Source organism: Equus przewalskii, chromosome 2 (genome assembly GCF_037783145.1).
Source record: "Equus przewalskii isolate Varuska chromosome 2, EquPr2, whole genome shotgun sequence".
Taxonomy (NCBI): Eukaryota; Metazoa; Chordata; class Mammalia; order Perissodactyla; family Equidae; genus Equus; species Equus przewalskii.
In genome coordinates this window covers 119,063,247-119,090,598 of record NC_091832.1, presented here as the reverse complement: position 1 = coordinate 119,090,598, position 27,352 = coordinate 119,063,247, and the positions used below count along the sequence as shown (strand labels likewise).

Genomic DNA, 27,352 nt, shown 5'->3' with positions numbered 1-27,352 from the left:
TGTCAGAGCTGTGGAGCTGAGCCAGTGTCAGGTCACTTTGTCCAGTTTAGTCCAAACTGGCCCTGAACTATACACAAATAATGATGGATTTGTTTTTCTTTCTTTTGGCCTTTTGACCCTAAAGGAGATTTGGAGTTAATGCCAAATTGATGTTTAATCAACAGAAATCTCTGTTTCTCAAAACAAAAACATTTGCAGGTAGATTTTAAACATGTAAATAGATGCTTACTCCACTTTGTAAGTAATGAAAGGTAATAACAGAGATAATCTTGAATTCTAATTTACTATAAATAATTTAGGGCCATTATTTAACAGAGCAGTTTAAAAGAATATTTCTTCTTAGAAAAAGGTCAAGCTTAATTTAAAAAGCTTTATCTTGGGGCCGGCCCTGTGGCTGGGTGGTTGGGTTTACAAGCTCCACTTCTGCAGCCCAAGATTTTGCCGGGTCGGATCCTGGGTGCGCACACGGCACCACTTGTCGGGCCATGCTGAGGCGGCATCCCACATGCCACAATTAGAGGGACCCACAACTATAAATGTGCAACTGTGTACCAGAGGTCTTCGGGGAGAAAAAAGAAAAAAAATAAAATCTTTAAAAAAAGCTTTATCTTCACAGAAATCACTTACCAATGTATTTTAGAATAATGATGTTAGAAAAACCTAGGGAGAAAGGGAAGAGTCTGAGCTTGGAGGCTCACAGCCAAGATTCAGCGACTCTTCTCAGCTGAAGGAACAAGGCCGCTCAGTCTAGCAAGAGTGGGAATTTGCCGGACTGGCAGTTTCTGGATGAAATGAGGTATTGAGGAAGTACAGCGCGGCTGCTGCATTTTCTATGAGAAATAAACTGCTCCTCTGATCCAGAACGCTTTGCGTCTTCCTGAGAAAATGCATGTAAAACAAGGGCAGGCGAATGTCTTGGCTTGCAGATAAGGCAACAACTCACACTCTTCACACTCTATCTAGACACACATACTTCAAAGCAATTTCAAGAATTAATCATTATATAGGAGCTTCTTCTATACAAAGTTAACTAAAATGACGTAAAATGTTATAACATTTCTGGGCAGTAAAAATGTTTTATTCATGGTTTAGGAAGAAGCTATCAGTATGTAAACAAGTCAAAAATTATCTATCCACGAAGACTCTTGGAATGGGGGTTTTTCTCAAGAATTCTCAGGAGTGTGTCTAACCAGGATGAATCAAAATCCAACATTTATTAAATATGAAGTGCATACGTTACACTGGCAATGTGAGAAAAGTGCTGCGTTAAAAGGGCACGAGAGCTCACAATCTACCGGAAGAGATGAATCCCTAAATAATTGGCACAGGTGCTAAGAAAGGCAAACATACATACAGGGGTGTGAAAAAGGGGAGACGAAATATTTTGGGGGAGAGGGAGAATCAACGGAAACGAGGCTGGGGACGGACACCGAATATCTAGAATGTTGGAGGGAAAGCAGAAAGCCTCGTGCTGGGTCATCCCGCCACCTTGTAAGGCACCTTATTCAGCAGGATCAATTCTTGGGCTTTGCTAAAAGCGGAACTATTCTTTTTTTTAAATTCATATATGCTACCAGTCTTCTGGGATTCTGGAAGTTCTCATCAAGAATTAGTCATTCTAATTATTGTTTTCACTCACAGTATGGAAATTGTTATAATAAAAATAAACAGATTTAAAATACCAAAGATTTCCAAGTTTTGCTAAATAATATTTAGTATTTTAAGGTAAGAAATAATAGAAATTTCACTAGGAAGATTTTATTAAATTATAGCGTATTATGGTTAAGGTCCCAACAATAAGATTTTAATCTTTAGGGTAATGTGATCTAAACACCTACTTGGCCACATTACTTCTTGAGTTTCTTCTGCGCGGCTTTCTTCTTGACCATCTGTAACCGCTTCATGGCATTGAGCTGTGATTCCTGGGAAGTGGGACCTTTAAGGGACGTGGAGGGAGAGCTGCTCGGTTCCGCGGTGGTTTTGCCGGCGGTACTTCCGCTAGGCCCTGATGTCCCGCTATTCCCATTCCCACTTAGTTGGCTGCTACTTCCTGGAACTAAGGTACTTGGACTAGGAAGACCTACTTTGCTGACATTGTCACAACTAACTGAGCGACTAAGGCTGGTTTTGCCCAAAGTCAGAGGCGGAGGGGGCTTCAGGGGCACGGTGGGTGTGGTGCTGCTGCTGGAACCTACTTTGGAACCTATTCCGCCTTTGGAGGAGCTGGCCAGACCAGTCAGACCCACAGGCTTCTGGTTAGCTGACGAGGCCGCAGGTTTCCCGCTGCTGTTCTGGGTCGCTAGACTCAGTTTTGCTGCTGATGGAACCCCAGAAGTGGTTTTGGCTGCAAAAGCTGCCCATCCAGTGAGGCCACTAGTTACTGAAGAAGAAACACTGGTAGTGGAAGAATTTCCTGAAATAACTGTGGATGGCTGAAAAGAACAAGATAATACTGTATTAGAGCCAAGTATAATTAATACCTAATGCAATATTATTAAATATATAACACGTTTAGTTGTTGGACTTTTTATACAAAAGTAAAGACTTGGGAAATTTAAATCACACCATCAAAATTAAGTTCTTATGAAATTCTGAAAAAAACACAACAAAACTTATCCATAGCTAATGGGTACTACCGTTTCCAAAAAAGAAATTTTAGAGGACATATTCTTGTTCTAATGATTCCAAAAAATACATATACAAAATTCCTTTTTAAGAATTGCTTTTGGATTCAGTTACAAGCCATATCACAAAATCAGACGTAACGTTTTAATTTGTTTTTCACCCAAAGGTATTATCTAGCTCAGTACAACATCTAATTCTTTAGACTTTGCTCCAAACAACTTGTGGACCACTTCAAAAATGGGCCACAACTAGAAGGACCACAACGAAGAATACACAACTATGGACCGGGGGACTTTGGGGAGAAAAAGGAAAAAGTAAAATCTTCAAACAAAAAAAAAGGAATCTACTCTTAATGGACAAAAATGGTTGCATCCAGGATATTTAGGAGACGTCTGAGATAAAGAGATTCACTTAATTATTTATTGAGTGAATGTATGAGATTCTGAACCCATTTTTTTGAAGTTCTCCCCAGATTTTGAGCAAATAGCTACTGTACTGCAAAACATGTACAGATGTGCAATGTTGACTATTTGGAATTGTACAACTCTGGAGATGCATTAAAAGGTCTCATGACTTTATTTCCACACTGTGTCTGTTTCCATCAAAATTATCACCCGAGAGGGCCCTGCGTCTGTACAAAGGATGTATCAGCTGCCCCACAAGCCGCACGGCAACGTGTGGGCAGGTCTAACTCACTCCCAGACGTATTTCTTAAAGGTTTAACACTTCAGTTTCTCTAATTAACTTCCTTGGCCAGTCCAAAGCTAACAGCAACACCCATGCTGCTATATAAATAATATTTCTCTTAGTCATATGAGAACAATTTTTTTTCTAACCTTCTCATTAGGCAAAAATGTACTTTGTTCAAGTTAATTATGAACCGAACTTCTCACTGGCACTCTTTATACCTTCATATTCTTGAGATTTACAAAAGTGTTAAATTCATACATAGGTAAAAGAAAAAGTCTTACGAATAGTATTTTACTTAAAAATATGGCAGTTGTCACACCTAAAATATATCCAGTTATACTTCACAACTGAATTCTAAAAGAGTTGATAAAAATGTTTTTAGTTCTTACAATGTAGCCTTCAATACTACATACAGGTAAACATCTGTAACCAATGTGAAAAGTAATCAAAATAGAGCATGCTCTGAGATCTTTCTAAGAGGAGGAGTCAAGATTTTTGTTCACATACTCTGAAAAATGATAGGATTTTTTACAGTAGCCTCATAACAATAACTATCTCATAAGGTTATCTAGAGAAGATAAACTTTACATAAATAATAAATTCCTAGAGGAATGCATACAGGTAATGAGAAGAAGTCAAGGAAGCAAACGGACACAGGTGTGGTAAACTTTTAATTTTCAGTTACGAAAGATCTAGTTTTTTTCCTTTTCTTTCTATTAAACATAAAACTGTCTGCCATCTGGCTAAATGATTTTTCCACAAACTTCTCAGATGAAACTCCTCTGAAGTAACTAAAAAGGCCAGCACTCACGAAGCGCAGACGAGAAAGCAAGTTCTGTGAGTACGGCATTTCATTTCAATGGCCTGCTGTTACTGGTACCGCCTTTCAACAGAACGACAGGTGGCTCATCATATATTAGGACACACAAAAGTGAAATAACACAAACAAGGGAGATCAAGCAATTCCTTACTATTTCAGTGTAGAAGTAAATTTCTCAACTGTTTTTAACTATAAATATTTTCTTGCTCATTATCCCAGTTAGAAAGCCATTTGCTTTTTATATATGAATGAGGACAAATTTTTTTCATAGTAAAAATCTATTCACTTTTTCATAAAAACACCAAAACCTCTTAATCAGAACAAACATGACAGCCAAGGCCTTAATTTATTTGCCATAAAATTATTCCACGTTGGATTTCCTAAAAATAAACTTTAGTGTAATAGGTTAGTACAAAAATCTACCTAAAAGTGATTTAAGTATAGAATACAGCAACTCTAGTTACTTTCAATGAATTATTGTTACTCCTATTCCAACTCGCACAGCTTCTATATGACAAAACAATAATGGATATTCCTTGGGTATCAACTCTTGCCTGGTAAATCAAATTAAAAATGATCTGCAAATAAAATGACCAGACTCTTTCTCAGAGTACTTCATATTCATATCCTTTATCAGCACACCAAGGTTCTTGATCTTTGCTACTTACAGCCTCTTAGGGTACTATCTTTAGAATTTTCTGGGGTCAACCTTTGAGAATTTAGGGCTAGTATTTTTTTCTTCCATCTTTAGTACTCTGCTTAAAATTGGGATGTATAGCTCAGTAAAAGCATTCTTTTTGTTATAAAATTAGATAGAAAAATACTTCACGATATCAAATGCAAGGATGCTAATAATAATGTAGCGTGCTTTCAGGAGGCAAACCTAGGAGTGAGAAAGGTGACATTCTCACTAGATAATCTGGCTCCTTACTATCAGAGGCAGGTGCTATGAAGGCTCATGAGAATAAAAGGAAAAATAAGACAAAGCAAGAAAACTTGAGCAGCCAAACAGCAGGGAGAAAACAAGCTGTGGGGCCAATCAGCAGGAGTAATGTGAGACGAACCGTCACCACTGAGGGCAGAGGCCTCAGATCCACACCACAGCCCTGCGGGGAGGCAAGGGTCTGAGAAGCGTCGCTGTGGAACACGACAGACAGTTCCAAACTGTGATGAGAAGAGAAACAGCAGAGGTAGAGATTAAACAATCACGTGAGTGTCCCCTTTCTCCCAATGTCAACAGCAATGCAGCCTTGACTTCCAACATACAGCCGCTTAGCACAGAAAGTCTCTTACTGATTTTTTTCCGAAGTAACCATTGTTTGGTCAACTAAATTAAAATCCCACTTCAGATAAAATGGAATGTACTGTACCTTGACTTCCGTTCTCTTAAATGCTTGAAAAGTTGTCTCTTGTTTGAGTTTAGTTTCTGCTTTCTTAACCAATGGGTCTTTGACAGCTGGAACTACAGAAACAACGGTGGGGGCTGGTTTCTGGGGTGGTTTCTGAGTTTTTTGAGCCTGTAAAAATCAGTGTTAAGATTAAATTAGCTACAAAATCTTAGTTGAATGCACAGAAAAGAATAAAAGTCTATCACAGAACTCCTCATTGACTTGAAATACAGTTGAACATTTAAAAAATATTGTAATGACACTGAAAATACAGACTCTTGTACAAATGATTTTTATCATCATATTAATAGTTTTATAGATTTTATTAGTTTCTAAACAGTAAAGGTAATATGAAGCTTTAGAAATCATGCATATTAGGGTTGACTAAATACCATTTTAACAAGATAAACCAAACTATTTAAGAAAAAAAGGAAAATCACAAACTATTTGTAACCAGTCGGCAACACTCATAATGATGTGCATTTATTTCTTACTATGGTTCGTTAAGATTTAGGAGTTTTCTTCCAGGGGTTCAGGCAAATTCTCTGAGTAACTGCAGGTTAGCTAAAAGGTAGTTCAGCTCAATTTATGGTTTTAAAAACAGAATGGGGAGAAAAAACTACTAGTGATAAACGATGAAACTCTTTGAGGTTTTCCACAATGCAGAACTAGGCACGATGAGTTCTTAGAGAAAGCACACAAATACAAACATCTATGTTCTCAAAGAGGAATTTGCACCCGCTGTTCCTTTACAAGCATCTTCAGTTTTATTTTGACCAATAATTGTTTTTTTCCTTTACTGTATAACTAGGTACTTTACTAACTTCTCATAAACGCCAGTCACTTTTTAGTTTATTCTTTAGTGTTTTCCAGGTAGGCAATCACTATACTATAAACGGTATAGTGCAGTGTTTCAGAGCACAGTTTTTGGAGTCAAACCCAGCTCAACTACGTCCTTAGCTATGTGACCTCAGGTAGAACACGTCCATCTCCAAGAGCCCCATTCTCTTCATCTGCAGCACGAGGTGACACCATCTGTTTCAAAGTGGGTCATGAGGATGAATGACCATTAGGTGAGAGTCCAGCCCAGAGTCTGGCACATGCTGAGTGCTGACATTAACAGATACTATTTACTCATCAGCATTGTTTACAAAGGGTAAGAAAACTGAGTCTGCAAGAACCCATCCTACTGCAAGCGGAAAATGCTCGCAGCCATCCCACAGTCTGACAATCCTGGTAAGGCCACGCAGGACCACACCAGGGAGTCTGTCACTCATCCGTGCCCACTTCTGGAAGGTCGAGTGCAGCCTGCTTTATCCTGGCTTGGGCCTTCTTGTGTAATCTTCCTGTGCTATGGCTTGCAACACTATATAATCTTGATCCTTAAGTCTCAATCCATCCTGTTTTTTATATTACATACTTTGCACATGAAAGTACCTTTCTTTCAAACACCAATTACAGAGCCACATTCAGATCATTAGTCAGTTCAGAGTATTACTAAGGATGCTGGAGAACTGTGGTAAAATCTCTCTCCCAGCAGGAAAGGAGGGCCACCTTGCCCTCTACTGCAGCAGCACGGGAGGAGACTGCAGCCTGCAGGCCAGTCAGAAACGCATGGCTCCATCAGCAGGGCTTTCAGTCTACAATCCCTGCACCCATGTACACGACTCCAGGCTCAGACTCCAAAGCCCACCTCACGTGTGCCTCAGCAGATGCAGATCCACCACGATAAAGCCCTGAGGGCACCTCCGTCTAGGAGACCAGGGCTGGATCTTCTTCTGCTTCCTCTGTTTCACCTACTCATCTCAGAAGTTGAGTAAGAAATAGCCAGAGGTCTTTGTCTTTTGCTGGTAATACTAGTCCAGGGAAATAGGATATTACCACTGACTCAGTGTTGCTCAACAAAGGCACTGTACTTCACAGAGCGGCTGCCTCACACACTGCAGAATGTATGAAACTCCCCACTCAGGGCATAACTGCCAGCAGCACAGCAATCAAAACCACTGCCTCTTTCCAATGCTGCTGACCAGGAGAGTGGTACTGCCTGAGACTGAGAAGCACTGCGCTAAGTCACATGAGACTCTTACCTGGTGCTGGGGCAAACCCACTACCTAGTAGAGAGAAAATCACAACTGAAGGACGACCTTGGACCCTGCCCCACACGATCACAACCTTCTTGACTAGGTCTTTCTATGATGGATACTGCAGAACCTGCCCCCATGGAAGAAATCACTGCAAGGAGAAAGGGGCTACGAGGTGCTATGTCCAGTATCTCTGCGATACCTTGGAGCAACAAGCAATGCACACATGAGCACCTCACGGGACACACGTACAGTGAGAACGACTGGATTCAGTACCCCTGTCCCCAGCTCCTCTCTCACTGAACCTGTGTTTATTGGATCCCGATCTCCAGGCTCACTCAGACCGTGCCTCCTGGTACTTCACCAGGTCCACTCGGTGTATTTTATTCTAACCATATTCTAACACCAGTCAGGGGCCCCCATTCAGGCCTCTGACTCTCAGACACACAGACTGAACATGCTGACTGCTGATTTCTGGTACTAATCCACATTTCCTCCATTTTATGTATCGTAAAATAGAACGACAGAATGTAGGATGTGCCCAGTCCTGAGCTCTGCTCTGGGGCTGGGTCAATGAATGAGACATGGTCTTACTGATAAATGAGCTACATATTTAATCTGCAAAGCTGATAAGGAATAAAAGGTAGCCCAGAGAAAGAGAAGCTGAGAAGCAGAACAAATGAGAACATAGATTCAAGGAAGGACACATTCGGTCTGGCACGGCCAGGGTAGGTGGATGTCCATGGTGAAGCGGTGCAAGAGAGGGGCACAAAGGGAGGCTTGGGTTACAGAAAGAGGGTCCATGCATCCACCCTAATGAGTATAGCCTCACATATAAGTAATTGAGAGCTGCTGGGTATATTTACGCAGATAAAGTTAGAAAAATATTTCAGAAGAATAATTCTAATTGTTCTAATTTTAGTACATCACGTAAGGAGACCTCTTAAGAGACTAAAGCAACAGACAAGAAATGAGGGATTTGTGGAACAGGGTAATAAGAGCAAAATGAACAGATTTGAGAAGTATAGAAGGGGTCGAATTAACAAATTTGGTAACAAAGGGATATGGAATTAAGAAAGGCATCAAGGATAACGTTTTCTAGTTCAGGCAATTGGGGAAAAAAATTGAGTGGGGAAGAAAACAATTCTAATTTTAAAGTTGTTGAACTTGGAGTAACTGTGGGATATCCGTTTAGCTGCCAAAGTTCACTCCAGAAAGAGGGTTAGAACCATGAATACAGATTTGCTGTAAGCCAAGTCACAAAAAATGTGGGAGAAAAACTTAGACAGTGTTTACTTTATTAAGAGACTTACAATGAAATAATAATTAAAAAACTTTGAAGATATACTAAAGAAAGACATCATTATCACAAATTATTTATTTGACCAGTACCAATTCTTAGTGCCTGTTTCTGTCAATGACCTGGAATGCACTTTAGTGCTCACCCGTAATCATTTTGGTCGAGGTCCTGGAGGGCAAGTTTAAATAATAAACTAAATAAAAATCAGACTGAATTGGAAAAATAATATGTTGTCACAGAAATTCCTGTTGCAAACAGAAAGTATACATACTACTGAAATTTTACTACTTTTCATAGGAATGAATAAAAACATTTCCTATATCTGATTTAACTGATCATAAGGTAAAATAGATATCTTGATTTTTTTCCTTTTAACTAAGTACTTTTGACTTTAAAAAGATACACTTGGTCACAAAACTTTATGTAGAAATTCATTTGGTCGCCAGGCACGGGAACTCACGTATCCGCAGTCCCTAATCTAAGGCAAGGGAGCGGCAGGGGAGGAGAACAAGTCGCTGAAATAAGTAACAACCGGATTTCTCTAAAAGGAAAGTGACCAAGTTCATTTACCTACTTTTCAAATGAATAAAGGTTGGAAAACTATCCACTATAACCAACGACAAAGTGTTTCACGATGATACTAAAGGCAGTTGTGTTAGCGAGCAGTAGACAGACAGTGCACCGGGAGCACGGGGAACACAGTAAATGGTCCCTGGAGGACAAGAGGGAAAGACTGAGGACAGTGACAGGGATGGAAGGGCAGGATCTCGACAAACCCTGTGTCTGCACACAGCCTGTGGGTCTGTGGGTCAGGCTCCCTCAGGAGCAGACATTTCAACACTCCTCACCAGACTCGCCAGACACTGGGGCTGCTTCCTCACCACTTCCCACCGTGCTCCGGAGTATTTTTACATGTTTGTAACCACACTGACATGCTAGTAAGGGTTATTCATATGTTGTGGGCATTCAGTTCTGTTTGTGTATCTGTATGAGAATAAGCGGAAAGTTGAATGAAGAGAAGTGCACACGACATGGTCTGGTCTGCAGGCACAGACACACAGATCACATGCACACACTATATACAGACAGTTAAATAATCAGCTTATATTACATTTTTTCCATTATCTTAAATGCTCAAATTTTTATTTTGAAAAGCACATATCAATGAAACAATTGAGAGAGACTGTTTAAATGAGAGAAAAGTGATTCCTACCATTCTCTTCATTTGTCTGGTGCATCGGGCACAGTACCACACCAGGCGAGGGTCATTCACTTCCTTGTCTGTCACCTGCGGCTTGTGGCAATCTTGGTGGTAGAGATTGTGGCACTCCTGACATTCCACTAACTGATTACCAGATGCCACCGTCATTTGCCTAAGAACACACACCATTACACACTGCACTGATTTGAATGCAACAATTTAAGGCATTTCAGGGTTGTTGTGGTAAAGTCTGATATATTAAAGACGATTAAACTCCAGAAAACCAAAGAGCAAAACAACAAGCCTGCAAAGTGTCGCCTGCACAAGCACTTCACTTTCAAAGTTTATGCTCAACCATTAATAAATACAGAAGGTACCTTAGTAACTAAACGTGGCCATTCTCCTTGTCCTGTTTTTCTTTCTCCAGAAGGTAGTAGACTTCGGCTAGTCCTCCAACAGCCTCATAACATTTTCTTTATCCCTCCATTAAACTCCTTTATGTTTGTCACCTGCCTGCTGTCTACCTTCATTAATGTGTCAGTTGCCTAAAGGTGGGAACTGGACCTGATCCTCCACGGTGCCTACCACATTACTGTGCAGACACAGGGTGTTCAATAAAGAAACCTCCTATCGACTGAACAGAAGGAAACAATATGTGTATCACAGAAGTCCAGACTCCAGCAGCACAAAAAGCAACTGCCACAGCCTTAGACTAACATCAGTCTCCTGACGGAGGGTTACACTTCCGAGTTCTCTCCCCATGTTCACTTTACCATTTCTTTATTTAAAAAGGATAACCAGGCTGGCCCAGTGGCATGGTGGTGAAGTTTGTGTGCTCCGCTTTGGCGGCCTGGGGTTTGGATCCCTGGAGTGGACCTACGTGCTGCTCATCAAGCCATGCTGTGGCAGCATCCCACATACAAAATGGAGGAAGACTGGCACAGATGTTAGCTCAGGGTCAATCTTCCTCACCAAGAAAAAAAAAAAGAGAGAGGACCTTCATGGTAGATAAAGGTTGAAATGACCAAATATATGTGAAAACAATGAAGCTCTGGCAAACGATCCTGTTCAGAAGCACATTAACTGATTCTCTGTAGGGCTCACAAAAGCTCAGAGTCATCTACTCAGTCCCAACACAACAGAATTCAACATTTTCATGAAGAAAATAGCAACAAGATGGTAATCTTTTCTGTTGTTCCAGGCAGTGAAAGTCATTAATCATTAAAAATATAACCCCAGCACTAAGAAGTTTAAAATCTAGTTATTCTGATTTTTAAAACGTATTTTCTACTAAGCAGAATTAGCTACGTTTTTATAATTATGTACCCAAGTTTCAAAGTAACACTCAGAATAACCTACATGAGCCAATGATTTCATTTTGATTATCTTTAGGAAAATATTTAATGGTGTTTTAGGAAGTGATATATAACAGTTTACATTATAAGTACTATCAACAATTCAGGAAAAAAACCCAGACTTCTTTTAAAAAAGAGGGAAATAATCAAGTCTGCTGAACTTATCTTCCTCACTAAAGAATAAAGCAACAATCACTTTCCCTCTAGAACCCAGGAACGCAGAAAAGGTTACTGCAACACAACAGATTAAAGACACCACAGTCAGGAAGACAGAGTATTTGAAGATTTTTAAGATGTTAAATTGTTACATGGGCAGCACATAGGGAATAATTTACTTATCTCCTACCTGCCTCCAAATAATAAAAACAAAAAAAAAACACCCAACAATTGGTCCAATTTTTTTTAGTTGTTTGTTCTGCACAAAGAAACAAAAGAACCTGCAGCAAGGGACAACCCACCTACAAACAACACAGGCCAAGCCCATCTCCATGGCAAAATCGTCAGCACTGGTCTCCTCGAAACTGGACAGGTCAGCCATGGCTAAGTCCTTGCTGGTCTGGACGGTAATGGGAGAGGACCGTGTCTCTGGTTTCTCCAATCTAGGTTTCTTGGGAAGATCAAGTGCTTCAGTGATGTCAGATTTCACCTATAAAAAGCACCCAATCAGAGAGTAACACGTGAGAACAAACTTCAAATCACTGAGAGACGGACAGGATTGACAGCATGGACAGCCTGCAACGACCAGGTCCACCTGACACACCTTCACATAGTTAGGGACAGATGCACACACTAAAGATCTGCACATTTAGAACGAACGCAGCACCATTATGTTAAAGGAAACCAGCAAGGTGGAAATAAATAAGCCAGAGCAGTTTATATCTATCTGTATTTCTTTTTGTATTCTTTTATCCATTAAAGAACTCTGGAAGTTCAAAGCATTTTATACTTCTCTTTTTCTCCCCCTACATGAGATGCTTTGAACTGAGAAGCCACAACACTAACAAGGCTATTTTTAAAGGCTATTTTTTATCTTGAATATTTTTAATTATGAACTACTGACATTTAAAATATACTGAAAATAGGTAAATAACAAACTATCTGCCAGTCATCTAGACTTAACACATTGTCATACTTGCTTCAAAGCAAATTCTGGCTCCTCTCCTTAAGATATTAATGTTATAGCTACCTGTCAGACTGGCAAAAATTAAAAAGTCTGATAAGGGGCCAGCCCAGTGGCATAGTGATTAAGTTCATGCTCTGCTTTGGCGGACCAGGGTTTGCAGGTTCGGATCCCAGGCACAGATCTAGCACCACTCATCAAGCCACGCTGTGGCGGCATCCCACATAAAATAGAGGAAGATTGGCACCAATGTTAGCTCAGCAACGATCTTTCTCAAGCAAAAAGAGGAAGACTGGCAACAGATACTGGCTCAGAGTCAACCGTCCTCTCCCTCCACCCCAAACAAGTTCGATAAAATATGGAGAATTGGGAATTCTTATACTTTATTGGTGAGAGTCTAAATTTAGTACATCCACTTTGGATAGTAATTTGGCAATGCCTAGTAATGTTGAATATGTACCTATCCTCTTACACCCACTTTTAGGAACACGTCCTATAGAAACTATCACCATGTGCACAAAGAGGTGTATATAAAACAGCTGATTGAAGCTCCATCACAATAGAGAAACGGGAGCAAAAAGCTAATCATCAGTAAGAGAATGGATAAACAGGCTTATTCATATTATATGGTAGCTGAAAGAAATAGATCTACACATATCAACAAATGTAAATTTCAAAGGCACATTGTTAAGTGGAGAAAAGTTACCAAAGGACACACATAGGCATACAGCATGATACCATTTATATAAGTTTAAAAGTACAGAAAACAATACAATATAGTTTATGAATAGCCAATATTTCAGAAAAAAGTATGAAAACATATGGGACTAATATACCCCACCTTGAGGGCAGGGGCTACCAAAGACTTTTTTACTGTATTCTCTACTAAGTGCTAAAATTTTGATAATTAACCATGTGCAGAAATCATTCAAAACAGACGACCCAAGAATTACCTGAAGCCCTGTTCAGGTACACGTCATTCTGTAACAAACGTCACGGTTGGTCATTTCCATCTTTACTCTCTCGTCTCTATCTATGCTTCTCAACAGCTGTGCCATCGGGAATATTCGAGCTACACATTGAAGTAAAATTAGCACATCTCCCAGGGCTCAAAGATTCATTGACAAGGACTTCAGCAAACGGTCCAAACATGTTTCTAAATTTTACTCATTTTTCAAAAAAGTTAACGTCTATAATTATCAAAATATATTTACTGAGTGACGATTATGTGCTTTTACCCACTGTTATAGAAAGGAAGCAAGCACAGAACACCGTTTCCGCCTGTCACCTGCTGACCTGCCTGTCACCTGCTGACCTGCCTGTCACCTGCTGACCCGCCTGTCACCTGCTGATCCGCCTGTCACCTGCTGACCCGCCTGTCACCTGCTGACCCACCTGTCACCTGCTGACCTGATTAGGGAAACCCACCTTATCCGCAGGCCTCTTCTCAGCCTCCTTCTTCACCTTCTCCGCTGTGAGGGCCCTGCCATTATTACTGCCAGAAGGAAGACTGGATGAGGTTTTGGGCTCTTGCTTAATGGAAATAGTTTTTGTGCTTGAAATTTTGGGTGGCTCCACATCCTAAAAGGTGAAATAAAAAGATACCCACAAATAAACATTCAGTCTATCTAATATATCGTACAAAACAGATCATAAATCTAAACAATTTTCAGTCAAAATTAAGACATCACACTGTGATCAATGTAACGTTCTTTTCTTTAAACAGCTTTATTCGGAAATAACTAACATACAAACTGCACCTATTACAAGTGTAAAATTTGATAAGTTTTGCCATCCAGTTTCACACCTGTGACACCATCACCACGATCAATATAACAGACATCCATCGTCCCCTGCAGCTTCCTTGTGGCCCTCTGTAATCACTCCTGCAGGTATCCATCCTAGGGAGACTGTTCTCCCTTCCTCAGGCAACCACTGCTACTTTCTGTAACCATAGATTAGTTTGCATTTCCTAGAAATTTACATAAATGGAACCATACAGCATGTACTCTTTTTCTGTCTGACTTCTTTCACTCAGCATATTTATTTTGAGATTCATCCATGTTGTTGAGTATACCAACAGTTCATTCCTTATATTGCCAAATAGTATTCCATTGAATGGATATACCACAATTTGTCTACCCACTTACTTATTGACAGACATCTGGATTGTGTGCAGTTTGGGGCTACTAAAAATAAAGTTGTTATGAAGATTCACATCATACGTCTTTGTGTACACATACACTTAATTTCTCTAGAATAAATGCCTTGGAGTGGAATGGCTGGATCATATGGTAGGTCTAGGTTTAACTATTTAAGAACCTGCCAACTCATGTTCCAAAGTGGTATACCATTTTACATTTCAACCAGGAGTACACGAGAGCCCCAGTCCCTCACATCCTCAGCAACACTTGGTATGGCTCATCTTTTTAATTTTAGACTTTTCAATAAGTATGCATTGGCATATCATTGATTTAACCCACATTTCCCTAATGGCTAATGATGTTGAGCAGTTTTTCAAGTGCTTATTTGCCATACATGTACCTCTTTCAGTAAAGTGGTGTTAAAATTTTTCGCCCATTTTAAAAAACGGGGTTGTTTGTTTTATTACTGAGTCTAAAGTGTTTTTCATAGATTCTGCATACAAGTTCTTTAACAGACAACACGAATTGCAAACACTCTCCCCGAGTCTGCGGGTTGTCTTTACATCCGTGTTAAACTTTGAATCCTCGTTCTTGGATTACAGCATATATCACAGCTTTGCTGATACACACGCTTGTTATCTAATGTTGTTAATAGTATAAAAAGGTTATGCACATGGTAGCTCCTTGGAATCACCAACCACCAAAAAAAGGAGGGCATTTCCCTCCCATTCTCAATAAAATCAGAACATCTGAGTGCAGTCTGTCTTCCATGCTGAGACCCAAAAGTATAAACCGTAAACAGGGCTGCTACACGCCAGCTTCAGGGCAGCAGTGGCCTCTGAGGAGGAAGGGAGGGAAGGGCCGAGAAGCAGGGCTCGACTCAGCAGCAGCAGGCTGACTCACTGTTGTGCTGTCTGGTTTTATAAATAAAGTTACATTAGAACACAGCAATACATACTCATTTATGTATCTGCAGCTGCTTTCATGCTGCCATGCCAGAATTAGTGTGAGAGAGACCATCTGGCCCACAACACCCAAAATATTTACTCTGTGACTCTTTACAGAAAGTTTGGTGACCACTTGCGTAGACTTAGGAAAGTCATGGAGAAAATCTTATTTTTTATTATTATTATTTTTTGGTGAGGAAGATTGTCCCTGAGCTAACGTCTGTTGCCAATCTTCCTCTTTTTGCTGAGGAAGATTGTCACTGAGCTAACATCTGTGCCAGTCTTCCTCCATTTTGTATGTGGGGTGCCGCCACAGCATGGCTGATGAGCAGTGCTAGGTCTGCAGTAGGGATCCGAACCTGCAAACCCTGGACTGCCAAAGCGGAGCATGTGAACTTAACACTATGCCACCAGGCTGGCCCCCAACTTAAGTGTATCGTGTCTGTAATGTAAAAAACTGAGGACATACTCTTGCAGTGTTCAGCAAGGAAGCTGCTCAAGTCATTGACGGATGAGTTAAGCTCCAACTTCATTATTTCACATTCGACTTACTGAAGTGAATGAAAATATCAACTAATCTTTACGGTGGAACTACACTTGGAGAGGCTGGTGTTAGTATTTATAAGCACACGACTGCCTCCAGGTGATCTTACACATGGTAACATATGAAAAACACTGGCTTAAATCATTCTCACACAATTCTAGAGACAGAAAGATTCAGCTGAAGGCTAAAATCAGATGAACCTGTGCTTTTTAAATACCCAACAAGTATTTTCTCTGAACCGACCAAGTAACTTCCAGTTAGAAACCTAAGGGCAGCAGGCTTTTAAATCACAATAAATCTTTCATGTACTAATAGATGAACTTCCCTTTGTTTTAGAATCTCAAAACACTGGTTCTTTAGCAACAACAGGTTTTCCTATTTGGATGATACCAACACTCAGAGCAGAAGGAACTCAGTCATGTGTTCTGTGGAGATGTACTAACTCAGCTGGTGTGAACCTGCTGAACCTACTGGAAGGGGAATGACAGGAAATGAGGTCACAGGGGCTCTACTCTTCAAAGACAGTTAGAAGGACTGGGAACACCAGAGCTAACGTTGAAAGAAGGGTGGGCACAAAACTCCCCTGCTCACTAGGGTGTGAAGCCTGGGGCCCGGCCTACCTGGAGCTCCAGGTCTTGGAAGACGGCCCTAGTCACAAGCTCTGTTCCTTCCTCTGGTCCGCATCTGGGCCCACAGACCTGGAGGAGACGGCCCTAGTCACAAGCTCTGTCCCCTCCTCTGGTCCGCATCTGGGCCCACAGACCTGGAGGAGACGGCCCTAGTCACAAGCTCTGTTCCTTCCTCTGGTCCGCATCTGGGCCCACAGACCTGGAGGAGACGGCCCTAGTCACAAGCTCTGTTCCTTCCTCTGGTCCGCATCTGGGCCCACAGATCTGGAGGAGATGGCCCTAGTCACAAGCTCTGTCCCCTCCTCTGGTCCGCATCTGGGCCACAGACCTGGAGGAGACGGCCCAGTCACAAGCTCTGCCTCCTGGTCCGCATCTGGGCCCACAGACCTGGAGGAGACGGCCCTAGTCACAAGCTCTGTCCCCTCCTCTGGTCTGCATCTGGGCCCACAGACCTGGAGGAGACGGCCCTAGTCACAAGCTCTGTCCCCTCCTCTGATCCGCATCTGGGTCCACAGACCTGGGACCTCGGCGCTGCACGGCTAGAGCTTTGGGAAGTTTGGAATAAGGTCGCAGTAGGCCTTAAGAATAAAGTAACAGCTGCCATTCTCTAAGAGCTGTTGTGTACCAGGCAGGCAGGACACTAGGTGACGTACATACTTTACCTCTTTTGATTTTCACAAATTTGCAATGTAGTTCTTACTATCCCCATTTTAATAATAAAGAAACAGCCTGGGTGAAATGAAGATACTATGTGCCTCAGTCTCCTAATTGTAAAATGAGGAAAATAAACAACACCTACCTCACTGGACTGTTACCACAATTAAAATTAATTACACACATACACCACTCAGAAAAGTACCTGGGACACAGCTGTTCAAGCTATGTCATCTGTGACCACACAACCACTAAGACGACTGGGATTTAAAACAGGGCTGTCTGATTCCAAAATGTACATTCTTTTCACACAAACCCACTTGGCGGCTTTGTCATGGTCAAGACTGGGGCACACAGTTCTCACACACCTGCTTTTCCCTTAAATTATCCTACCCATACTCAATTCACTTCCTTGCAAAATCCCTGTCCTTTTACTTCCTGATTTTTTGCCCCTAAAACATCAGAGAATAATTACAAGTTATGGTTTCATTCAGCAGCTTTTAAAAAAAATTTTCATCATAAAGAATTAAACATTAAAACATGCTGTGAACAGCAGGTTTCTCTAGACATAAAGCATCAGAACAGAACCGTTCCCACCCAGCTAACTCATCCATGCCGCGTGGCTGTCCTCTGAAAGCCTGAAGGAAGGAGGAAAGTAAGGAGGAGAATTTCTTCACGCCCCAGGAGAGAGGACTTGGCAGAGAGAGAGTCCTGGGATGGTCTAAACGCTGCTACTGCACTACCACAGGTCTTACAAAGCTCCCTCCACGCTTTCACTCCCGGAGGCACCTTTTGGGATGGACGGTAACTTGAATCAACGCCCCGAGCCAAAGATTCATCAAGTAATGCCTTCAGCTTTTCAGCAGAGTCCTTACTCTTCGAATGTAAGAAGCCCAGTGCTTTCAAAAAAATGGGATCAAGTTCCAGGTTCACAGCAGCAGCCATTGCAAACACCTGAAGAAAAAGAGAGGAGAAAGTAGAGACACTGCGCAATTATCTATGTCAAAATTTATTTCTTCTTTTGTTTATAACAAGTAATACTGTGTACATGATACAAAATTCAAAATATCCAAAAGGTTATTAGAGATAAAGGTAAATTTCCTTCTTACCCCTGACTGGTATTATCTAGTTCTTTCCCCCCAAGGAACAGCATTATCAGTTTTCTGTGTCCCCAAACCCAAGCTCTGAATCCTGATAAGCTCCTCCCTGCCAGAGCCGCTTCCTGATTTAAAATATTCAGTACACATGAACTTCACGTGTTTAGGTGGAGTCCACTACATATCAGAATTTCTTCTCTCAAACCTTCTGTTCAGGACAAAGAAACAAAGGAAGATTCAGGGTGGGGGCGTCACAGGAGGGTGACGGTTGGAGGGCGCACTGAATGGCAGCTACACACGAAGGGCAGTGCTGCAGCCTTCACACCAGCTGCCTCTGTCTGTCTCCGTGGTCCTCAGCCCTAACCTGAAAGCTCAGAAAACACACCAGTGATCCTCTTGTCGGGTCACACGTAGAAGCGGCATCTCAAGCCTGAACCTATTTTAAAAAGCAAGGTCTCTGAGCAAAGGTGCCGAATCTACTTATCCACCCTTCCATCTCCCTCCCACAGGGCCTGTGAGAAGGCCCTCCATCCTGAGGAGCTTAAAACAGTGAGGCTACTCATCAAAGGCTTAGGAAATTTCAAAACATTAAAAAGTTTTGTTTTCCACTAATATCCATTCTATCATGTGGTTCTACTTCTGATTGTCACTTTTTCAAACACTTCTCCAGGCAAGGAATTATTAAAATAAAAATGTAGACTTTGTGTTCAATCCTTTGATCAGTATTCTCAGGCTTGAAATCATCTTCTATCCTTGAGGTTAACATTATAAGGCAACACACTTGCACTGCTGGAGGTAAGGTTCTGCCAGCGATTCCACAGTAATCTCTCATTTTCAGGGGTTTATAAAGCCGTTAGAACTTGCTGTAGGTTGAATCTTGGCATACGAATGCTCAGCCTGAAAACGGATTTTGTTTGTTCCTTCTCCATCCACTTCCCCGCTAATCCGTCTCCAACTCTAACAGGAAACACACACACACACACACGCAGAGACACACATACAGCCCCCCTAGGCTTTTTTTATTTAACTTTTCAAGAAGGGATTAGATTAGATCTAATAGCCTCAGAATTATTGTCAATTTCTGTGCTCTACTAAAATATCTGAATTCCTGATGAGAAAGAGTCTAAAGGCCAATACTAGAGGGAGAAAAACCTACCCCTAACAGATTTATTAGTAAGAACTTAACAAAAATTGAGAAGCAACCTCTGTCACTTCTTGAGACTGTATTATCACATACCATCATTTGCATATAGGGACAGGTACAGAAAGGTTATTTTAAATTTTCTCCTGGGGCGGGTCACCACACACATTCCAAGGAGAAGGCCCCTCATTAAAATGTCCAGGACAACAAAGGTGCCTCTCCTCCCGCGTGGACGGGGAACACAGCCTCGTCTTTCCGCTAACGTAGCTTCATAGCTAGACACGGTGGTTTCCTCATCCAGAACAATCTGTTCGTGAGGTAGTGACCAAACAGCTGAGACTTACAAGGATCCTTCTAGTATACTAGAAAAACCACTACTTGAAATCTCTATGCTGAAAAGCAGAATCAAAGTATTTATCATATCACTACACATTTCCATAGTCACAGATGAAAGGTGCAGAGATGAGTGACAAGTCAGCACCCAGGTCACAGACTGCAGGAGCCACATCAAAGACACTGACATCCCAATAGGATCCTTGGAGTTGGTTCTTTTTATACAATCCCACAATTATAAAACTGAACAGGCTTTGTACCCCTGCCCTAAATTAGCAACATGTCCCTCTGGCCCAGGGGTCTCTACAGTGGAATACAGGGAGAAAATATTAGAATTCCTTTTTATTTTTTAATTAAAAAATAAACTATTAATATACAGCGTGATAGTAGTGATGCATACAATTGGTAACTAAATACGCAGGTATGGAAGTGTGCTCACTTGTTTTACTCACAGGATACACGGTGAGAAGGGTTGGAGGCCACTGCTTCAGCCTGTCCAGCAACTTTGGTGTTCCTCTCCCTGTCACATCTACTCACGGCTGCTTTAGGGCACAGACTGCTTACCCCGCTAATCCCCAGGACCCTCATTAGGCTCAGCCTCTCCCTCTCCACAACAACTTCACTGCCCATCATCCTCGAGACTCTACTCATCACCGACACACTCCCCTGTATTCTCCACTTTTCTCTCAAGAACTCCTTTTATCTCTTCACCTTTACTGTCTGCCTCCCCCCTACCCCCCACTCCCGCCCGAGACATCACCATTCTCACAACCTCCTCCCAAGAAGTGTTCCTTTGAGTTCTTCCTACTCAAAGAGCAAAGAGAGGTCTACAGAGACCTTAGACTAAATCGCTGCTTTGGGAGAAAATTCCATGGCCACCATTTATCAGCACCGCCTCCTGAAATCCACACTCTTGCTAATGTACAGAACACTCGCACCAGGCTCTGGTCATCTCTCCCTGCCAACATCTTTGGCAATTTTTGCTTCTAAACTGGTATCTTCTCCAACTCCTGCACTCACTTTACTGAGATCTTCAACCCCAAGGAGCTTCCTCTTCAGCCAATAAAACTTGACACTTGCCACGACTACTCTCCTCTTTGACTACACTCCTCTGCTCCTCTATTTCTTCCAACGCTTTGACCCAGGACCCTCTTCCAGGTACCAAGACACTCTTTCTTTTCGGGTTGGTTTTTTTTCCACTTCTTTACTCCCGTTCTACCCATACTGTGAATTTATAGAGGCCTCCAGTTTCTTGTTCCCTCTGCTTTCTCCTTATTGTCACCTCTTTGCCCTCATCAAACAGAACACAGTAGTTGGGCCTAAAATAAAACCCTCCAGGTTGTGTGTTTTATCCTTGCCCTCTCAGTTTTCTGTCTTACTCTTCCTCTCCCCTCTGATTCCCTTCTCTGGTTTCTAGTACTCCTCCTTTCTTACTGGTAAATGCACATATAGTGAAAATTTATTTTCCGTCTACTGAAGTCCTGAAGAGGTCAGCAATTGTGGTATAACTTTGCCAATTTATCTACTTTATTATTTTCAAAAAATATTTTCCTGAAGTTATAAGAAATCATGTTACTTCTATACAATACCTTTCATGTATATTCCAAAACCCATGACCAAAACAGACTGTAAAAGAGCCGTATCATTCTTACTGTAGATTAGAATTCTAGAAAACAAAGTCCGAGAGTGTGGCATGTGGATGGATGGATAGTTACAGATGTACATCTATAGATACAGATATATGAAAGAAATTTAATGCTTTAAATGTAGGTTTAATTTAAAACCTAGATGTTGCTTTAAAAAAAGGAGAACGTCAGAAAATTAATCTTAACCACTTTAAAAAACGTCAATGACCTAGGAAAGTGGTAGCAGTGACATTGGTGGGAGTGAATTCTTTGCTCATGCTAGGAATTGTCTATGACAAACGCATATAAGTGACACAGAAATTCCTACACTAAACCATGGTTTTTCTTCATCTCTTTTCTCTTTCTTGACTTATCTGCAGTGTGTCACTTTACTTCCTGTCCCGCTTTCATTCCACAGTTCCGCCTTGCAAGGACTCTCCAGTACTCTAAGCACTCCCATCCCTAGGCCCCAGCTTCCTGCTTTGCAGCCATCCGCTGCTAACCACCGTCTCCCCACCCACACCCAAACTCTAAGGGCACTGAGAGGAGCACATACACACTCCACATGTGCAGTCACCATTCTCGCCCAGGCACTCGACACAACCTCGCAATCCTATCGTGCTTCTCCCGTCAACTAATTTCCCCACTTTCTGCAGAGGCCAGTCACACTCTCTCGACTTTCCTTGAAACTGCTTCCCTGTCTCAGTAGACGGCCTCACCTACTTCACAAAGAAACAGAAGCTGTGAGAGAGGAACCAAGTCGACTTCCTGTCACCACACGTACAGACGTACCTGCACCCCTCCTCTCCTCCTTCCCACCTGATAAACAAGGACGGGACTCTCCACGTACGCCACCAGCACCTGATCCTATCCCTTCCTTCCCCCTCAGGAACCCTGAGCTGTGGCTTATTAACTGCGTCTTCTCCACCTCCAGCACCTGGATCCTAGCTCTTCCTTCCCCCTCAGGAACCCTGAGCTGTGGCTTATTAACTGCGTCTTCTCCACCTCCAGCCCCCAGTCTCTTTCCTTCTACTGGCATCTTTTCATCAAGCATCTTTTCATTCACATTTAAATATACTCAAGCCTCTTCTAGCCAGTCTTCTTCGTTTTATAGCAAAACTTCCTCAGAACGTCATCTACCTTTTATATTCTTTCTTCATTCCTTCTACTTATGCCACATTTCTTGCAATTTGGCCTTGTCCCACCACTCCATGAAAATGTTCTCACCAAAGTATTCACAGCCTTATTCAGCTAAATATAACAAATACTATTTTCTCCTCCTACTTATTTTTCAGCCTTCTCTGTAGGTTCCTCCTATTCCACTTAAAAAAAAAAATGACTTCCTCAAGGTTAGGTTCTGAGTCTCCTCTTCTCTCAGTCTATACCTCCTCAAGATGTGTTCTCTGGATCAGCAGCATGCGCACTGCCTGGGAACCCGTTAGAATGCAAACTCTTGTTCTCCACCACCAGACCTACTGGAGAAAAAACCCTGGGAGGGGGCCCAGAAGTCTGCATTGAACCTTCCAGTGATTCTGGTCCACTCTGAAATTTGAGAACTACTGCCATGGACAATTTGATCCACACACTTCTGCCAGAGATTATGAATTTCTCTCTCCAGCCTATGCATCTCTTTCAAGATCGAACTGCCAGCGTGACCCGGATACGTCACTGAGGTAGGTGCCTCCTACTCAACGCAGCCCTAATAGAGCCACAATCAGGATCTTCTCTCATCTCCCAGCCAACTACTCCTGTAGTATTCCCTTTCTCAAGTGATACTTGCCCCATTGCTCCAGCCAGAAACCAGAGAATCAGCTTGAACTCCTCCCACTTCCTCATCCCTGTCCCCATTTAATCACCCAAGGCTCCTCAAGTTCACCTCTCAAGTTCATCTCTCTTTTCAATCCTCACTACTACCCCCACCCCAGACCAAGCCACCATCATCCATCTATCATCCGGCCCCTGTAATAGCTTCATCAGAGTCCCCACAACCTCCCTCTCCCCCTCAAATCTTTTCATATCCCTCTGCTGATCAAAACACTCTTTTCATTTCTCACTGTCCAAAGGTAAAGAACCAAATTCTGAACAAGATCTCTGATGACTGCATGATCTGGTAATACAGGGAAAGCAGGGCTGACAGTACCTGGTACAGACAACACGCTCACCAAATGTTACCTGGTATCTCAGGCCATCCCCACTCTCTGCTGAGGCCACACGACCTACTTCAAGTCCTTCGACATAGCAACTCTTTCTCACCTGGTACTTTAGTAGAAAGTGTCCAACCCCTCATCTTATTCATCCTTCAAGTCTCATTTTCTGCACATTCCCACAACAAAACAAGAAGTGTTACCGTTATACGGCCCCCAAATATCCTGTACTTAGTGATAATAGCTACTACACTGTTAATTATGCAAACAGTGCCTGTCTTTCTCACCAGAACCCAAGTTCCACAAGGGCCAGCTCTGACCGGTCTTGCCGTCTGCACCCGGCACACAGCAGGTTCTCGGCAAACGCTGGCCAGGTGAGATCACGCTCTCCACTTCCTCTTTCAAACTCCCCTCTCCTCCTCGAGTTCTACATGATCACCTTCTCTGGGCTTCCTCTTCTGTCTCTGACTACTCTCTCTGGCTCATCTTCTCATTCCTGTTGTTCTTGGCATTGCCCAAGGATCTGTCCTTGTCTACCTGCCTTAGTTCTGCTACCAGTCTCTTCCCTGGTGATCTCATGGATGTCACGTTCTCAACCACCACCTCTAGGCAGAGGATGCCATGTTTACCCCACCCCAGTCTCTCTTAAGCTCGAATCCTGCATTTCCAGCTGCTTAGCAGACTGTCTACCAGATTGTCTTAATGGTCCCTCAAGTTCAGTGACGACTAAACTTGACATGATGACTACCTCCCCCAGACTTCCCTGTCGTGCACTTTCTTCCAATAAACGAAACAACTCGGTTAGGCAGAGCTGAGTCCCTCATCTCTCAAGCACCAACACCCAGCAGGCCTTTACTGTGGGTTCTGACGGTACAACATTTCTCACACCTGCTCCCTGTTTTCCACCTCACTGCTACCACTCAAATTCAGGCCTTCATTAGCTTTTTCGTACTATAGCAATAATCTAGTTATTCTCCTCGACTTCAACACTGTTGCCATATTAATGTTCCTGAAACACTTTTTTTTTTTCATTTTCTTCCTCAAAAATTAAGGCTTCCCAATGCCTTCAAAATAAAACCCAACTTCTTGCCCTAGCATTTAAGCAGATGCGTTAACTGGCACAGCAAACCTTACCTCTTCACCCCCAGACCTGCCTTCTGGCAGAGCCATTAGCTGCCTTGCCACTTCTACTCTTTTTTTCTCTGGGGAGCTTTTTGCCCATTTTTAGGTTTCTGAACCCCCTCAAGAGGCAGCTCTCACACGACGTCTCGCCAGGACTGTGTGTACAGCTGGCGTGTCCTCCACTGCAGAGACCAGGGCCCCCCTCCCTGCCAGGACACGTGCACCGCTTCCTCGTGGGGCTGCCTCTGGCCTGGAACCATACTCTGGTGCACAGGTGTTCTCTTCGCTGTAAAACAGAGCTCTAAGGACGGAGTCTACACTCATCTTTCCGCCCATCGTCCTGCGACTCTGCGAAGCCCACAAAATGATGGCTGTGGAGCTACTGAAGGATCAAGGCAAATACAGCGGGCTTTGCTCGCTCACTCAGCTCCAATAATCTCCCAATCACTTCGCAGAAAGCACCAAAGGAGGTACTCCAACCTGCCGCCAGCGCGCCGCGCCCCGACACCCAAACGGCACACGAGCGCCCACGGCCCGGCTCTGCAGACCACGGCGCCCTGACATCCAAACGGCACCCGCAGCGCCCACGGCCTGGCTCTGCAGGCCACGGCGCCCCGACATCCACACGGCACCCGCAGCGCCCACGGCCCGGCTCTGCAGGCCGGCCTTGCGGGCCCCCGCCTGCGGGCCTCCCTGCCTCACGCGGCGCGGAGCGGGGGCGAGGACGCGTGCCACCCGCGTGCACACCGCGCGCGGACGGAGCTGGCGCGCCAGTCCCTCGGGCCTCAGGGGTCTGCCGCGCTCCCGCCCCGCCCGGACGTTCCCGCGCGAACTCGGGCTTCCTCCAGCCCCGCCCCGCCCCCTGCGGCCCCGCGCCGGGCGCCCAGGGCGGCTCTGGTCCCTCCGCCTCTCCGTGCTCCTCACAGACACCCCGGTCGCAGCGCCCCAGCCTCCGAGCCTCGCAGCCCGCCGGTCGCGCGGCCCGGGCACTCACCGCCCCGCCGCCGCCAGCTCCCCCGGCTCCTCGGAACCGGCCGGGCCGCCGCCGGCCTACAGCCGCAGCACAAAGGTTCCGGCGGCGGGGCGTGGCGGAGCGCCTGTGGGTGCGCGACGGGAGGAAGTGACGCACTTTCTCCTTCCGGTGCGCCGGATTATGAACGAAGAGCGGTGCGCCGGCTCCGAGTCCGCGGCCCGGTGTCCCTCCAGCGGCTTGGCTGGCGGCGGGCGGCCCGCGGGCCGAGACTCGGGGGGCGGCGTCGGAGGCCCGCGCCGGGCGGGGCCGCCGCGACCAGGTAAAGAGTGCCGGGCATCGGTGCGCTGCGTGTCCGCGTCTGCGGCGGGCGGGGAGAGTCTCGGTCCCCAGGGCGGGCGGTTGGGGAGGGTCCCGGTCCCTTGAGCGAGCGGGCGGGCAGTCGGCGGTCGGGGAGGGTCTCGGTCCCCGGAGCGACCGGGCGGGCGATCGGGGAGGGTCTCGGTCCCCGGAGCGGACGGGCGGGCGGGCAGGCAGGGTCCCGGTCCCTGAGGCGGGCGGGCGGCACGTCTCCGCCCCCGAGCGCCGCGTGGCCTCCTCGCCGGGCGGCGCTGCACCTGCCGGCAGCTTGAGTCTAGCCTGCCTGGGCTGGCTCCGGCTTCGGAAACCTGTCCTGAGCCCTGCCTCCCGCCCGGCTCTGCCTTGCCTGGGCTTTGCTGACTCCCCTCTGTCCTTGACGCCCGTTCCTTGCCCTGAGTCCTTGGCTGTCAGGAAAGGGCCAGCACTCAATCCTGTCTTGTGCTGAATTATTGATCAGGAAGGTAGGGTACTCCTGCTTTTTCTAAACTTGTCTATAGAAGCAGTGTTTAAAGGAGAAAGTGCAAAAGCTGGCAAGAACTAGTTGAGGTGGCTGTTTTAAACAGGCAACGATGGTCATTTAAATATTGGGAAAATAATTTTTTTGCTATAAATACAACTGAATGATTTGCTGTCATATTTAATAAATCAAACGTTAAGTTATGTGAGTTTTTTCTTAATCCCTGGTAGGGAGTATATGCTACTGAGGGAATTGTCTTAAGCATATTCATTGTTTGGGTTATATCTGAAGGCATCATTTTAAGAGGTCTCACTTCAACAATAAGTCTGTGAAAGAATCAATGATATTTGAGAATTGGTTTATCCGTTGTTTTTTTTACACTTTTATTGCACTTGCCTGCTTGAAACAAAGCTCAAACTTGAACTTCTGTAGGGGGACACATCAAGGTTGCTTTTTAAATTTAAACCTGTGTTTACTTTGTAGCTTTTGTATCACCTGTGACTTGAAATAAGAATAAATACTGAGTATCCAATCGGCCTTTCTAACAGCAACAGTTTAACAGACCTCAAAGCTTAAATTCTGAGGCCAGTCAACTAAAACATCTG

At 43.8% G+C, this 27,352-nt stretch overlaps 2 protein-coding genes across 8 annotated transcripts in view; one reads left to right on the top strand and one right to left on the bottom strand.

The window, feature by feature from the left end:
• Window positions 1-1,742: 1,742 nt before the first annotated feature.
• On the bottom strand, window positions 1,743-26,085 carry INTS12 (integrator complex subunit 12). 6 transcript variants are annotated; one of them, XM_070611816.1, is made up of 8 exons: window positions 25,955-26,077; window positions 18,288-18,452; window positions 16,836-16,913; window positions 14,009-14,161; window positions 11,919-12,106; window positions 10,118-10,277; window positions 5,506-5,652; window positions 1,743-2,432 (listed from the first exon to the last, which is right to left on the bottom strand). In XM_070611816.1, exons 2-8 carry the CDS (start codon window positions 18,441-18,443, stop codon window positions 1,848-1,850), a joined length of 1,467 nt encoding a protein of 488 aa, XP_070467917.1. In that variant the 5' UTR covers window positions 18,444-18,452; window positions 25,955-26,077; the 3' UTR covers window positions 1,743-1,847. The 6 variants fall into 6 exon arrangements, with proteins under 6 accessions (XP_070467917.1, XP_070467918.1, XP_070467919.1 ...); XM_070611817.1 differs by lacking the exon at window positions 25,955-26,077 and adding an exon at window positions 20,522-21,118; XM_070611818.1 differs by lacking the exon at window positions 25,955-26,077 and adding an exon at window positions 20,509-20,644.
• GSTCD (glutathione S-transferase C-terminal domain containing) overlaps window positions 26,083-27,352 on the top strand; it is a 130,852-nt gene continuing 129,582 nt past the window's right edge. The window contains exon 1 of one of the 2 annotated variants that reach the window (XM_070611814.1): window positions 26,083-26,252. The gene's annotated coding sequence lies outside the window, so the exon portion shown is untranslated. The remainder of the gene's footprint in view (window positions 26,253-27,352) is intronic. The other variant, XR_011537825.1, reaches the window with a different exon arrangement.

Coding starts and splice junctions, on each gene's coding strand:
- INTS12 (XM_070611816.1), bottom strand. CDS start 18,443: ATGGCTGCTGCTGTGAACCTGGAACTTGATCCCATTTTTTTGAAAGCA. Junction 16,914..18,287: donor GTTACCGTCCATCCCAAAAG/GTGCCTCCGGGA, acceptor CGTCTCCTCCAG/GTCTGTGGGCCCAGATGCGG. Junction 14,162..16,835: donor TCCAAGACCTGGAGCTCCAG/GTAGGCCGGGCC, acceptor TTCACCTTTTAG/GATGTGGAGCCACCCAAAAT.